Source organism: Pseudophryne corroboree, chromosome 4 (assembly GCF_028390025.1).
Source record: "Pseudophryne corroboree isolate aPseCor3 chromosome 4, aPseCor3.hap2, whole genome shotgun sequence".
Lineage (NCBI taxonomy): Eukaryota > Metazoa > Chordata > Amphibia > Anura > Myobatrachidae > Pseudophryne > Pseudophryne corroboree.
The window spans coordinates 76086885-76103849 of record NC_086447.1 but is presented as its reverse complement, the minus strand read 5'-3'; the positions used below and the strand labels follow the sequence as shown (position 1 = coordinate 76103849).

At 43.0% G+C, this 16965-nt stretch overlaps 1 protein-coding gene across 1 annotated transcript in view; it reads right to left on the bottom strand.

The window, feature by feature from the left end:
- LOC134908916 (cytochrome P450 2C5-like) overlaps positions 1–16965 on the bottom strand; it is a 104371-nt gene that overhangs the window by 15897 nt on the left and 71509 nt on the right. Inside the window, exons 4-5 of the mRNA XM_063915155.1 lie at positions 13737–13886; positions 9661–9821 (exon numbers count right to left, since the gene is read on the bottom strand). Of these exons, the coding sequence (XP_063771225.1) occupies positions 9661–9821; positions 13737–13886 (311 nt within the window). The remainder of the gene's footprint in view (positions 1–9660; positions 9822–13736; positions 13887–16965) is intronic.

Genomic DNA, 16965 nt, shown 5'->3' with positions numbered 1-16965 from the left:
TGACAGCACCACACTCACTTTTGTCCCTCAAGTCAACTGCCTGGCTTATAACCTCAATTCCTCCCTGTCCTTCATTCCCCACATTCAGTACTTTAATTATGCCACATCCACCTTTGTAATATTTCTAGAATCATTTGCTTCCTTATGATTAACACCACCAAAACTTTCATTCAAACATACAATCTTCAATCCTCTGGTTCTTCATTCCCTCATCTTTTCTCATTCAATCTATCATGAACACTGCTCATTTTACAGTCACAGGCAAATCGATTACCATCAGACATGTGGTTACCTGTACTACCACCCACATTGTATATTTAATCACCTGTCCCTGCAAGTTACAATATGTGGGCAAGACGGTATGTAGTGCCCGCGAACGACTAGCCATGCATAGATCGGCAGTTAAACATGCTATTACCGGCAACTCTTCGGACCAACCGGCAGCGAAACACTATGCGGAGTTGAAACATTCTCTCCACGATTTGAATTTTCAAATTATTGACCACATCTCCAAGTCTTTAAGAGGGGGCGACCGTGGGGGTCAACTCCTACGCATGGAGGTGAGATGGATTTATTCCATGGACACCATTCAGCCTAACGGCCTCAATGACAAAATTCAATGGAATGTTTTTCAGTAACATCTATATTGTGTACTAATTTATTTGGTTTTTTTTCCAGTGGGACTTGTTACTGATGTTACACAGTACATACATTTTTTTCTACGTAGCTATGTTTCTGGTTACTAAAAAACAAACATAAAATACAGACAGCGCTAACAGACTAAATTATTAAATTAATATTTATTTATTTATTAAAAACTCCTTTACACCTCAAACCACACCTATATAAACTTGTAATATATTACTACTGGCTCACTGCAACAAATATGCAACACTTTATCACTTCAACTCCTGGCTCTGGTGCTTGAGTAAACCTTTTTTAGCAAGCCTGGGCCCTCATTCCGAGTTGATCGCTCGCAAGGCGAATTTAGCAGAGTTGCTCACGCTAAGCCGCCGCCTACTGGGAGTGTATCTTAGCTTCTTAAAATTGCGACCGATGTATTCGCAATATTGCGATTACAAACTACTTAGCAGTTTCGGAGTAGCTTCAGACTTACTCGGCATCTGCGATCAGTTCAGTGCTTGTCGTTCCTGGTTTGACGTCACAAACACACCCAGCGTTCGCCCAGACACTCCCCCGTTTCTCCGGCCACTCCTGCGTTTTTTCCGGAAACGGTAGCGTTTTCATCCACACGCCCCTAAAACGCCGTGTTTCCGCCCAGTAACACCCATTTCCTGTCAATCACACTACGATCGCCGGAGCGAAGAAAAAGCCGTGAGTAAAAATACTATCTTCATTGTAAAAATACTTGGCGCAGTCGCAGTGCGAATATTGCGCATGCGTACTAAGCGGAATTTCACTGCGATGCGATGAAAAATACCGAGCGATCAACTCGGAATGAGGGCCCTTATCTGGAGATCTAAGATGAATTACCCAGTAATGAGTCAGGTTGTGCTCCGTAGTAGGCAGTAGTTAGAGATAGTTAGGATCCTTATTCGGGACTTACGGTAATTGCTTTGAAGCTTTGCATGCTAACCTACTAATAAAGTTCAAAAACAGAGGAATTTTGTACAGGTTGAGTATCCCATATCCAAATATTCCGAAATACGGAATATTCCGAAATACGGAATTTTTTGAGTGAGAGTGAGATAGTAAAACCTTTGTTTTCTGATGGCTCAGTGTACACAAACTTTGTTTAATGCACAAAGTTATTAAAAATATTGTATTAAATGACCTTCAGACTGTGTGTATAAGGTGTATCTGAAACATAAATGAATTGTGTGAATGTAGACACACTTTGTTTAATGCACAAAGTTATTAAAAATATTGGCTAAAATTACCTTCAGGCTGTGTGTATAAGGTGTATATGTAACATAAATGCATTCTGTGCATATCATTATGGTATACAATTATTCCAAAATACGGAAAAATCCGATATCCGATATCCAAAATACTTCTGGTCCCAAGCATTTTGGATAAGGGATACTCAACCTGTATTAACATCAGCTGCATGGAAATATTGAACGTTTATTTACTCTCAGATCAAAGAGATCTCATAGTATCAGCTTTTTATTGTTACTAATTCTCATCTTTAACTTTAATGACAATATAGCAATATTTGTTATTCATGGTATTTAAGATATAAGGTGAAATGGGATCCGGTCTGAAGATCGACACTGTCTAGGGCGACAATGTTTAGGTCGACCACTATAGGTCGACAGTCACTAGGTCGACATGGATGGAAGGTCGACAGGGTTTCTAGGTCGACATGTGCTAGGTCGACAGGTCTAAAGGTCGACATGAGTTTAAAAAAAATATATATTTTTGGAACGGTAATCTGTGCCGAGCGAGGCGGTAGCGGAGCGAAGGCACCATGCCCGAAGCATGGCGAGCGAAGCGAGCCATGCGAGGGGACGCGGTGAACTAATTTGGGATCCCGGTCACTCTACGAAGAAAACAACACACACAAAAAATCCTCATGTTGACCTTTAGACCTGTCGACCTAGCACATGTCGACCTAGAAACCCTGTCGACCTTCCATCCATGTCGACCTAGTGACTGTCAGCCTATAGTGGTCGACCTAAACATTGTCGACCTAGATACTGTCGATTTGATGAACCACACCCGGTGAAATTGTCTTAGGCCCTCATTCCGAGTTGTTCGCTCGCTAGCTGCTTTTAGCAGCATTGCACACGCTAGGCCGCCACCCTCTGGGAGTGTATCTGAGCTTAGCAGAATAGCGAACAAAAGATTAGCAGAACTGCTACTAAATAATTCCTTGCAGTTTCTGAGTAGCTCCAGACCTACACCTAGATTGAGATCACATCAGTCCGTTTAGTTCCTGGTTTGATGTCACAAACATGCCCTGCGTTTGGCCAGCCACTCCCCCATTTCTCCAACCACTCCGGCGTTTTTACGTGGAACGCCTGCGTTTTTCAGCACACTCCCTGAAAACGGCCAGTTTCCGCCCAGAAACACCCACTTCCTGTCAATCACACTACGATCACTCGAGCGATGAAAAAACGTTGCTCGAGCTTGTGTAAATCTACTAAGTTTTGTGTTAAATAACTAAGCGCACGCGCGCTGCGTACCATGCGCAATGCGCAATTAGCAACAAATCGCAGTATAGTGAAAATCATCAACGAGCGAACAATTCTGAATGACCACCTTAATGCTGTGTTAATGAGATGTGTCAATCTATTCAAGGCCAGTGATAAAGTGCTGCATATTTGTTGCAGTGAGCCAGTAGTAATATATTACAAGTTTATATTAGAGATGAGCGCCTGAAATTTTTCGGGTTTTGTGTTTTGGTTTTGGGTTCGGTTCCGCGGCCGTGTTTTGGGTTCGAACGCGTTTTGGCAAAACCTCACCGAATTATTTTTGTCGGATTCGGGTGTGTTTTGGATTCGGGTGTTTTTTTCCAAAAACACTAAAAAACAGCTTAAATCATAGAATTTGGGGGTCATTTTGATCCCAAAGTATTATTAACCTCAAAAACCATAATTTACACTCATTTTCAGTCTATTCTGAATACCTCACACCTCACAATATTATTTTTAGTCCTAAAATTTGCACCGAGGTCGCTGTGTGAGTAAGATAAGCGACCCTAGTGGCCGACACAAACACCGGGCCCATCTAGGAGTGGCACTGCAGTGTCACGCAGGATGTCCCTTCCAAAAAACCCTCCCCAAACAGCACATGACGCAAAGAAAAAAAGAGGCGCAATGAGGTAGCTGTGTGAGTAAGATTAGCGACCCTAGTGGCCGACACAAACACCGGGCCCATCTAGGAGTGGCACTGCAGTGTCACGCAGGATGGCCCTTCCAAAAAACCCTCCCCAAACAGCACATGACGCAAAGAAAAAAAGAGGCGCAATGAGGTAGCTGACTGTGTGAGTAAGATTAGCGACCCTAGTGGCCGACACAAACACCGGGCCCATCTAGGAGTGGCACTGCAGTGTCACGCAGGATGTCCCTTCCAAAAAACCTGAACCACTAGCCATGAACATAGGCCAGGGCCTCAGCCGTTCCTTGCCACTCCGTGTGGTAAATGGCATATTGGCAAGTTTACGCTTCCCCTCCGACAATTTTATTTTAGGTTTTGGAGTCCTTTTTTTTCTGATATTTGGTGTTTTGGATTTGACATGCTCTGTACTATGACATTGGGCATCGGCCTTGGCAGACGACGTTGCTGGCATTTCATCGTCTCGGCCATGACTAGTGGCAGCAGCTTCAGCACGAGGTGGAAGTGGATCTTGATCTTTCCCTAATTTTGGAACCTCAACTTTTTTGTTCTCCATATTTTATAGGCAGAACTAAAAGGCACCTCAGGTAAACAATGGAGATGGATGGATTGGATACTAGTATACAATTATGGACGGACTGCCACGGTTAGGTGGTATAAAAAAACCACGGTTAGGTGGTATATATTGTAATACAATTATGGATGGACGGACTGCCTGCCGAGTGCCGACACAGAGGTAGCCACAGCCGTGAACTACCGCACTGTACACTGGTTGATAAAGAGATAGTAGTATACTCGTAACAACTAGTATGACTGACTATGACGGTATAAAGAATGAAAAAAAAACCACGGTTAGGTGGTATATATTGTAATACAATTATGGATGGACGGACTGCCTGCCGAGTTCCGACACAGAGGTAGCCACAGCCGTGAACTACCGCACTGTACACTGGTTGATAAAGAGATAGTAGTATACTCGTAACAACTAGTATGACTGACTATGACGGTATAAAGAATGAAAAAAAAACCACGGTTAGGTGGTATATATTATAATACAATTATGGATGGACGGACTGCCTGCCGAGTGCCGACACAGAGGTAGCCACAGCCGTGAACTACCGCACTGTACACTGGTTGATAAAGAGATAGTAGTATACTCGTAACAACTAGTATGACTGACTATGACGGTATAAAGAATGAAAAAAAAACCACGGTTAGGTGGTATATATTATAATACAATTATGGATGGACGGACTGCCTGCCGACTGCCGACACAGAGGTAGCCACAGCCGTGAACTACCGCACTGTACACTGGTTGATAAAGAGATAGTAGTATACTCGTAACAACTAGTATGACACTATGACGGTATAAAGAATGAAAAAAAAACCACGGTTAGGTGGTATATATTATAATACAATTATGGATGGACGGACTGCCTGCCGACTGCCGACACAGAGGTAGCCACAGCCGTGAACTACCGCACTGTACACTGGTTGATAAAGAGATAGTAGTATACTCGTAACAACTAGTATGACACTATGACGGTATAAAGAATGAAAAAAAAACCACGGTTAGGTGGTATATATTATAATAATACAATTATGGATGGACGGACTGCCTGCCGACTGCCGACACAGAGGTAGCCACAGCCGTGAACTACCGCACTGTACACTGGTTGATAAAGAGATAGTAGTATACTCGTAACAACTAGTATGACTATGACGACGGTATAAAGAAAGAAAAAAAAATACCACGGTTAGGTGGTATATAATTATACAATTATGGATGGACGGACTGCCTGCCGAGTGCCGACTGCCGACACAGAGGTAGCCACAGCCGTGAACTACCGCACTGTACTGTGTCTGCTGCTAATATAGACTGGTTGATAAAGAGATAGTATACAACAATATACTACTATACTGGTGGTCAGGCACTGGTCACCACTAGTCACACTGGCAGTGGCACTCCTGCAGCAAAAGTGTGCACTGTTTAATTTTAAATTAATATAATATTATGTACTCCTGGCTCCTGCTATAACAACCTGCAGTGCTCCCCAGTCTCCCCCACAATTATTATAAGCTTTTATACATTGATGTGCAGCACACTGGGCTGAGCTGAGTGCACACAGACTGAGTCACACTGTGTGACTGCTGTGTATCGTTTTTTTCAGGCAGAGAACGGATATAGCAGAGAACGGATATATTAAATAAAAGTTAACTTAACAACAACTGCACTGGTCACTGTGGTAAACTCTGTCTGCACAATCTCTCTCTCTCTCTCTCTCTTCTAATCTATTCTAATGGAGAGGACGCCAGCCACGTCCTCTCCCTATCAATCTCAATGCACGTGTGAAAATGGCGGCGACGCGCGGCTCCTTATATAGAATCCGAGTCTCGCGAGAATCCGACAGCGTCATGATGACGTTCGGGCGCGCTCGGGTTAACCGAGCAAGGCGGGAAGATCCGAGTCGCTCGGACCCGTGAAAAAAAACATGAAGTTCTGGCGGGTTCGGATTCAGAGAAACCGAACCCGCTCATCTCTAGTTTATATAGGTGTGGTTTGAGGTATAAAGGAGTTTTTAATAAATAAATATTAATTTAATAAGTTAGTCTGTGAGCGCTGTCTGTATTTTATGTTTGTTTTTTGGTGTATATATTGAAGTCCCTTTTTATCACAGTGAGCTGCATACAGAGGATTAAATCTAAGAATTAAAATCAATCTAAACCAGTGGTTCTCAAACTCGGTCCTCAGGACCCCACACAGTGCATGTTTTGCAGGTAACCCAGTAAGTGCACAGGTGTATTAATTACTCACTGACACATTTTAAAAGGTCCACAGATGGAGCTAATTATGTTACTTGTGATTCTGTTAGAAGACCTGCAAAACATGCACCGTGTGGGGTCCTGAGGACCGAGTTTGAGAACCTGTGATCTAAACTGAGCTATTTAATTAGTGCCAGGGGGTACATTTGTCGTACTTTTTTTTTTTTCTGGTTACTAGTTTATACATCCGTCCAGTCAGCATATGTCGTTTGAGGCTATATATATTGAGGGTAATGTGGGATATATGGATCTTAGATTGTCATCTGTTTATTTATGCAGCAGTGTTTTTATAACTATTCCTGTATTCCATGTTACCTCTAGTGATTATGTGCCCTTTGGGCTCTTTTTCTTGTCCCTAGATCTTGTCCCAAGCTAGTATTTTTAAGTGTGTTTCCTTATTTGGATGGCATGTCCTATGGATATGTTCATTTTATTTTATTTTTAACATTTGTTATTTGCACAGCACTGCACTTTGATGTTTGTTTACACAGCGGTGTCCTACGTCTATCTGACGCCTGGTTACCAGGAAGCGCTTTATACTGACGCTCCCAGAGGGCACCGAAGCATAGTGAAATAGAGTGAGTGCCGGTTCTAGTTCCCTTTTATATATATATATATATATATATATACACACAGTGTGGAAGTTTGGCACTCCTCTTATAGGGTTAATGTTAATTGCTCCGGTGCCCTGTCATTTGAAATAATCTATAGACAGTGTTCAACTGGCACTCGGGAGACTTGAAGAAAAGGCTGACACAGTTGCTTATGTCAACGTTTCATAGCTCTTTTATCAAGACAATTGATGGGGCAGCATGCCCCGAAACGTTGATGTTTTACACTAGACTGCGCGCACTAAAGTTCTTTTGATTCTAAACCTTGGAGGTGCCGCCTCGCTTTCTTTTCCTATATACAGGGGGTTGCTATACCCCTGGAGGGCACCCAAGTCAAGTTACCGTTGTTTTTTTTTACCTACCCTGTGGAGTGCCGGATTTGTTCTACTATACATATATATATCCTGACGAAAATGGCGCATTAAAGAGGGCATTGAAACGTTGCATCTTTACATCAACCTGGTATTGTAATCATTGGAGTGCTGCACCACTTGTCCTGCTTATATATATATATATATATATATATATACACACACACACACACACACACACACACACACACACACACACACACACACACACACACACACACAGCCGGCCCTAGGCATAGGCAAACTAGGCAACTGCCTAGGGCATTTTGCATGCCTATGGGCACAAGTAGCTTCTGCTGATTAAAATGATATGCGGCATGCCTATAGTCTGTGTGTAGCATTTTGTATGTAGATACAGCCACAGTCGCACACAGTATATAGGCATGCCACATATCATTTTAATCATAGATGCATGTGCATCCTAGCCACATAGTAATGCAAACAAGATGCATTTTCATCAAAAATAGGCACCTGCTGTTAGCAGAGTTGCCAGTTGACTCACACCAGGCATCTCATGCTGCATGGTGCACTGAGGCAAGATTTATGAGGACACATCTGTATCCAAGCAGAGGCAGAGGTCACAGTGTTAGTGACAGTGCTGTGTGCATGTGAGTGGGTTGGTTGTGTAATAGTGTTTGGCATATTTGTAAGGGGCAATAAGTGTGTCGTGTATAAATGCATTAATAATGTGCGGCATATGTGTAAGGGCCATTTGTATAAGGGCATTAATAATGTGTGGCATATGTGTAAGGGACATTATGTGTATAAGGGAATTAATAAAGGTTGGCATAATGTGTAAGGCGCATTATGCTTATAAGGACATTAATAATGTGTGTCATATATGTAAGGGGCATTACTGTGTCGTATTATGTGTACAAATGCATTACTAATGTGTGGCATTATGTGTATCAGATGCTCTACTGTGTGGCATAACATATAGAAACTGCACTACTGTGTGTTCTAGTGTGAATAAAGAGCAATATGGTGTGGTGTAATGTGCATAAGGAGCAATACAGTGTGATGTAATGTGAATAAGGGGCCCTACTGTGAGGAGTAACATATATAAGGTGAAGTGGTACTATTGTGTGATGTAACATGAATTAGGGACACTATCACATGATAAATTGTCAATAAAGTTGCACGACTGCGTGGCATAATTTGAACTGGGGGCACTATTGTGTGGCCATGTCCCTTGCCAGCAAAAACACACTCCTTTTTGGGCTGTGCGCCAGATGTGCGCAATGTTCCTGTTTAAAATATAGGGGGTGGTAACACCAAAATAAGGACTGCTATGGGTGAGGGATGATGGTGCTGGGAAAGGGGTGCAGGGTCAGAGGTGGAACTAGCGGTGGTGCTAGTGGGCACCAGCAAAAATCTCGCCTAGGGCATTATTTCGGTTAGGGCCGGCTCTGTATATATAAGCAAGGAAGAGGAACAAGCACCTAAAGTGTAGTATTTTTTACAAGGGTGCACAATCAACACACCTAATAAAGATTCTGCATACCGGATTGTTATTTATATCAAGCCCATCAAGTCACCACCTTGTGTTCTTCATGCAGTACCGAGATCTGGCGTTCAGAGTACTTGCTTTATACGGTTGATTGGGCCATATGGGATTCCACTTCCTTCAAAGAGCTGAAGCCTCAGTGGCTGTTTTTTTCCGAGAAACAAACCCAGTACTGTAATATCAACTTAGTTTGCAAGTCTCCAAACTCATCATTGCTCTGTGCTGACTGAGGGTATAAAAGTACTGGGTTTGATTCTCAGAAAAAAACAATCACTTAAATTAAATCTTTATAAGACAAATGGTTTGCAGTTACTCAACCAGCTATCCTGAAATAACTGCCCAGTTTTAAGTTTTTCAGTTTATCTCAAGTTAAAAATTACAGTAGAACAACAATTTTGATATATTAAGGGTATTTGGTAGAATGTGGAGATATTATATTAAATAGGCTTTGAATGGAGGGATTATTTGTCACACGAAAGTAGAAAAAAAATAAAGAACTGTAAAAAAAATAATTCCTTGAAACAGCAATTGGACAATAACTTACCCGGGCCATAGGACTTCCCAGGAGTCTGATATTTTCATTAACTGATCTCATGAGCTCCAGTAGGGTTGGATCATCATATTCAAATCTACGGCTGAGTAGTATGGACACAATTATATTGGCTACAGCAGCATTCATGATGGTCAAATTATTAAAGGGCTTTCCTAGAAATGGAAAAAGAGAAATGTTTTTTATTTTTAATGTGTGCGGACCCTCATGTTTTTGTTTTTTGTTTTGGCAAAACCACCTTCAAGTTTTTTGGCTTGGATTTGGTTTTGGATTTCTTGAAAACTGATAATAAGAGCTAAAATCATCAATTTAATTTCCAGTTAATTTCGACCAGCTCACAATACTGTTCACCAATATTGGCCAACAGTTGCAGCCAGCTAGGTTACTAAATGAAGTGGAAGAGCAGTGGCACAAACACACAGCAGTTACTTTAAAAGCATATAGCATATCTATAAAACATTGCGGTACAGCAGTGGCAGGCATAAAAGCTGTTTATTAAATTATATGACCCCATAGAATGTTATCGTTAATCAAGAACTACAGTAGATCAGAGGCCCAAGGACAGTAAAATAAAATATAAAAAAAGAAGGCAGAGTATGAAGTGGAAGGCACATAAAGCATTGACTGATTATATGATCAAAAAAGGAAAAATAAAAAATATGGAAGAAAGTATTAAAAAACAAGCATTCGAACATGAGATTTGATTGATATTATTTATTAAAACATTAAAATAGAAATACTGTATGTGGAATTATTAAAAACAAGAATCCTAAATGTGAGGTTTCTTATGCATTTTTGATTAATGAAAATTAATTGATTAATATGTATTCAAATATGCTCCCAAAATCCAGCCTATAATGAAATAAAAGTGGTACATGACGGAACTGTCCTTGGGCCCTCCCACCCGCCTGTATTTTGTACTGTATATTAAAATGGACATACATAATTTAACAAAGCAAGCACTTCATTGACATTAACTGCCACATTTGTGGCTAAAGTGCTAGGTTTGTTTGGGCCCCTACAGAAGATTACATCTTTGTCGACTGTATTAAACCCATTGCCGTTTACCCAACTAACAGTGTTGTTATTCATCATCACATTCGGAACATGTTAGACTCATCATCATCCTCCTCTCATCTTAATATTAATGTAATTACAAAATATTAGCTCATCCCCACTGGAATCTACTGTTACAGAAGAAGTTTCTGTTTGTTGAAATTGGAGGCACGGGTCTTCCTCATAGAAATTGTAACATATCCCCCCTTTCTCTATCTCATGCTCTGATAAGTACACTTGGATGGCTTGTTGATGTTCCTCCAGTCGCACCTTTCCACATAGCTGCATTTAGGTGGATAGTCGGTACCATCGCGTTTCATAGGCAAAGAATAACTTTGTTTAACTTCCCGGTACGGGTGAGGAATTTCTGTTCTGATACAATGGAACAGAGATGGAATTTGGTAGCAGGGACACATGACCACAACTAATGGTCTAAAACCAGATGCATTGATAGCAGATATTGGACACAGATCTAATGCTATCATAGCCATTATGGCTTCAGTAATCCACTGTAGAACAGAATGATGGCTGTCATACTTGCAAATGTTTGTTTCACAGTCAAGCACTGTTTGAAACTACTATTCATCTTGGTCGTCTAGTGCGGAAGGATTATTTTTTGGGAATCCTGGATAAGGGAGGAATTTTTGGTCTTTCTTTATCCTTTGCAAATAAAATACAACAGGACTATCACTGATCAATAATGAGGAGATTAAAGAGGGTGTTGGTGGTGGAGATTGCATGTGCTGGTCAAAACTGATGGTAGCTTATGCTGGACTGCTTGAATTATTTTATAGGATTCTTCAGATCTTGATTAATAATTTGCATGAATTGAAGTAACAAGGATGAGAAAAATATTCCACATGAAAGAGGTGGATTTTTTTGGTCCTTTGCCCATGCATATGAATGTCCTTTTTCTTGTCACTGGCAGGAACAGCTGACTTACTTTGACAAAAACAACATCCTCCTCCTGAATTTGATCAACTTCTTTATCATCATCATCATTAGCATCAGATGCACAAATTTTCCCCTCATCCTGTTGCACTTCCACAGTAGCATCCTCAATTTCCCTGTCTGACTCTAAACCATCACCATCCTTTGTTTTACTACCACTCATCATCACAATTGTAGAGGGTTCAAAAATGGTGGAAGGAGGCATCTCTAGGGTTACAGGGTCTGAATCAGATAGGTCAGACTCATACATAGCTCCGGTGGACACCCTTAGGCTCTCCTCAGGGAATTGTGAAGTTTGTGAACATGCAGTTTGTTCTTCAGCCTTAGTGTTCTTCTTTTGTAGAACAACATGAAAATGTTGACATGAACATAATGTTGACACTGACCATGTCGATATGTATCATGTAGTCAGTAATGAAATGTCAACATGTTAGAATGTCAACATAATTTTTCTGGTGGCCCAATGAGGACTTACCTTCTGACAGCAGCAGCAGCTCCAGTAGCTTCCCGGCAGTCACGTGACTGCCAATTCTGGATCAGACCTCCAATCCTCCAACATTCTGGCAAGTTTTTCTCTGCTATCCCAATCTTCTAACCCTCCCCCTAGTGCACCCCTGCAGCTTAACCCTAAACACACTCTGCAGCCTGACATTAATTTCGACATTCTGACAATGTCAATATTTCACCTGTCAATATTCGGACAATTGACAAAGGTTATGACCAGAGCTTACTAAATAAGGGACTGCGCGCACCTCAGGCGTGCACCACAAAATAAAGGGAGTGGTCTCAAAAAGAAAGGGACATGGTAACACAATAGTATCCCTAATTCACATTATGCCACACAGAAGCACAATCTTATTCACATTACACCACATAGAAGTGACCGTTATGCAATACCCACAGTGGTAGTGTCCCTTATGCAGAGCCCATAGTGGTAGTGCCCCTTATGCAGTGCCCCTTAAGCAAAGCCCATGGTAGTGGTGCCCCTTATGCAGTGCCCCCTATGCCCTCAGGAGTGACTGCCCTTATGCAGTGCCCCCAGTAGTAATGCCTCCTGTAGTAATGCCCCCAATAGTAGTGCCCCCAGTGGTAATGCCCCCCATTGTATTGCCCCCATTAGTAGTACCCCTAATAATGCCCCCTGTAGTAATGCCCCCAGTTTTAATGCCCCTTTGGTAATTTCCCTGTAGTTGTGCCTCTAGTAATGCCCTGTGTAGTATTGCCACTAGTAGTAGTGCCCCCAATGTTAATGCCCCACTTGATAATGCCCACTGTAGTAGTGCCCCATTTGGTAATGCAGCCTATAGTAATGCCCCTAGTAATTCTCACAGCAGTAGTGTCCCTAGTATTAAAGCCCCTTTGATAGTGACCCCTGTAGTAATACCCCTTGCACACATACACACACACATAAAAAAAACAACCCAAAACACAATACTTACCTTAAGCCCCGCTCCTGCATCTGACCGCTGCTGTCCGTCTGGCCACCCACTCCTCAGAACTATGGGAGAGATGCCATGACGCATGACATCTCTCCCATAGCGCACACTGTGAGACTCGAGAGCCAGAAGCCAGAGCTCAGGAGTCAGCTCCTGCCTCTGGCTGCCGCTGTTGGGAAGGACAAAATCTCAGCTGGCGCGTGGCATCTCCCTGCACGCCGGGTTGACAAACCAGGGTTAGGTGGGCCGGAGGAGGCAGAACTGGTTCTGTCTCCAAATAGAAATGACGGAACACACTTTAACCCCTTGTTATGATTGAATTAATAGGCTGCAGTTTAACTAATATTTGTTAATCCAACATAATAGCGCCCTTCTCTGTGAAATAGATATGGTACATAAACACACAGCAAGTGATACTATTAATTTTATATTAAATTATTCAAATCCTACTTGTCATTGATGTCAAATTGGGAGGAGGGGTGGTATTCATGTGACCGGCGGTCAGTCGTACTACACCCGGGAGGAGTATATAAACATATGGCAAAAAATTTGTGTGTGTAACATAACTAAAATTCTATAGTAATCTCTAGCCTCTGTCCCTGTGGATATTGCATAGTAACAACTCACCTCCATAGGATTTAAATATCTTGGTTAAACATTCAGCCTCCTCAGTAATCTTGATTTCTATGCCATTCTTCCCCATCCCGAAATCTCGTAATGTTGAAAGCGCAAATCGTCTCATCACTTTCCAGCTCTCACCTTTAGCAGAGACAATACCTGAACAGAGAGGATACATGTCAGTGTGCGGATTTATAGTACAGTACTCATTCGTTCTGCAAATAAAATAATTCTGGTAAGATGTGAGCTTCACCAAGAATACAAATTACTGCATACCTCGGAGAACAATAAATACTTACCCCCTATTCCAGATCCTCCGGGAGACTCCCAAATTAGGGGGAGCGCCTCGACCACCTTGGGGCCCCCAGTGCTTACTGGATAAAGTGGGCGAGGCGGGATGTATTGAAAATGTCGGCGGTCGGAATCGCGGCATTCAGGAGACCGATGCCGGAATCCAGACACCAAAATTTTACCGGCGGAATCCTGACACCCCCCGTTATCCCCATTCGGTTGGTGGGTCCTTGCCAACAACCGAGTAGGAATAGAACCTGTGGCAAGCAAAGCTCACCAATGGGCCCAAAGCATGGCGAGCGCAGTGAGCCCGTGAAGGGACTCACTGCCAGTATACCGGCATGCAGGATGCTACGGTCGGTATACTGACAGCCAGCATCCCATTTGCCGGTATATCATACCGCACCTGGGCGAGGCAATGGATCATGATGAGGTGATTTGCTATAAACTACATAATCATGGCCCTAGCCACTTAATGCAGGGAATTGTGGCAAACTCATGGGGTGGGGCTTTCATGGTGCAATTCATGGCACCCATCCCCCATCTCACGTAGCTGACACGTCCTATCCAGAAACATCCCAGACTCACAAAGTATAGTACAGTATGGTGTCAGTTCTCCATCAGTCCATCACCCACTCTCGGCCAAAACCACCTTCTCATAGCCCAGGTTTTATATAGCTGAAACTTTCCATGTACATTGGTGAGAGTAAGACTCTAGTATTATGCTCATTTCAGTATCTATATTAGCTAAATTATATTTCTTCATACGTATGTACCCAAAATGTGATCAGATCTCTTTGAACGTACTAGTAAGAAACAAAGGACCTGCTTCAAAGCTGTACATGTCTGCAATTGTGGTCTCTTTCTGTGGTCATAAATAAATGCCCATTCCATCAGCATGTACACAACTAGGTCAGGTCAAGCTTCTCTACATGCAATTGCCCATGTACACACAACTCAGTTGAAAGTGTTAAATACAGCTGAGATCTGTACCACTATGAATTGCCCGTAATTGTCCAAAGTATGCAGACGACAACACATACTGTTCACAGGTTGCGCAAGGCTCTGCACCTGCAAATGTGGACATTTACAATCATAATGTTGACATCACAATGTACTATTTGAATTGTCAACATGCAAAATGAGAAAAATAGGATTTTTATTACCTACCAGTAAATCCTTTTCTCATAGTCCATAAGGCTGCAGACACATAGGCCTGTTGGATAGTAAGCCGAATCCAACGAGCAATGGACTGCTTTGCAGCAGGACAACCCTTTTTATGTGCATCATAGAGCACGAACAAGGAATCCGTCTTTCTGATCCGAGCTGTTCTCTTGACATAGATCTTTAAGGCTCGCACCGCATCCAATGCCTCCGGAGGAGCAGAAGCGTCAGTACTGGACGGAATCACAAGAGGCTTATTCAAGAGACAACCTTCGTCAGGAACTGATGTCTAGTCCGGAGATCCGCTCTGTCCTTGTAAAAGATCAAATATGGAATTTTACATGATAAGGCCCCCAATTCCAAGACACGTCGAGCAGAAGCCAGGGCCAGTAACATCACCGTCTTCCACGTGAGGTACTTGTCTTCTGCTGTCATCAGAGGTTCAAACCAGGAGGACTGTAGAAATTCTAACACCACATTCAGATCCCAGGGTGCCGTAGGCGGCATAAAAGGAGGTTGTATGTGGAGTATCTTTCCAAGAAGGTCTGAACTTCTGGCAACACTGCCAATTTCTTCTGGAAGAAAATGGAGAGGGCTGAAATCTGAACGTAAGCCTTTATATCACCAGCCTGTAGGAAACGTGAGAAACGTGCCCAAGTGAAAATCAGCAGGCGGATACATGCATTTCTCGCATCAAGAGACATATCTCCTCCAGATATGATAGTGTTTTGACATCACAGGTTTACTGGCCTGAACCATGGTAGCAATAACCCCTTTTGGAATGGCCCTTGTGAGTTAGGATGTTCCGCTTAACCTCCATGCCGTCAAATGAAGTCGCCGTATGTCCAGGTAGACAAACAGTCCTTGTTGAAGAAGATCGCTTCTTAATGGTTGATGCCAAGGGTCTTCGACAAACGTTCCTAGAAGATCCACGTACCACGCCCTCTGAGGCCAATCTGGGGCAATCAGAATTGCCTGGACTCTTTGACTTTGATTCCTGATTCGCTTTAGCACCTTTGGGAGCAATGGAATCGGAGGAAACAGGTAGACCAGCCGGTAAGGCCAAGGCAACACCAGTGCATCTACTGCCCTCGCCCCAGGGTCCCTGGTTTGTGAGCAATACCAGTGAAGCTTCTTGTTGAGATGAGAAGCCATCATGTCTAGCTGTGGGCAGCCCCACCGGTGAATGATCTGCTGGAACACCTGCTGGTGGAGACCCCACTCCCCTGGGTGTAGATCGTGACAGCCCTGCTTTTTGTCCCTCCTTGCCGAATGATGTACGCCACTGCTTGGCGTTGTCCGACTGTATTTGGATCGTGTGATCCTTGAGCAGAGGCGAGGCCTGAAACAGAGCATTGTAGATCGGCCAAAGTTCCAGAATGTTGATCGGAAGGAGGCTTTCATGGGCTGACCACCTGCCCTGGAACTGCGCCCCTTGGGTGACAGCTCCTCAACCTCGTAGACTCGCATCCATCGTGAGCAGGGTCCAATCCTGAATCCCGAAACTCCGGCCCTCCAGTAGATTGGAGGACTGCAGCCACCACAGGAGGGAAATCCTGGCCCGAGCCAACAGCCGAATCATCCGTTGCATCTGAAGATGTGATCCGGACCATTTGCTCAGGAGATCTAGCTGAAAAGTTCTGCCATGGAACCTCCCATATTGGATTGCCTCGTATGAGGTGAACATCTTTCAACAATCTTATGCAAAGATGGATGGACACTTGGGTAGGTCGGAGCACCATGCGGACCATCTACTGAAGTGTTCTTGCCTTGTTCTGGGCCA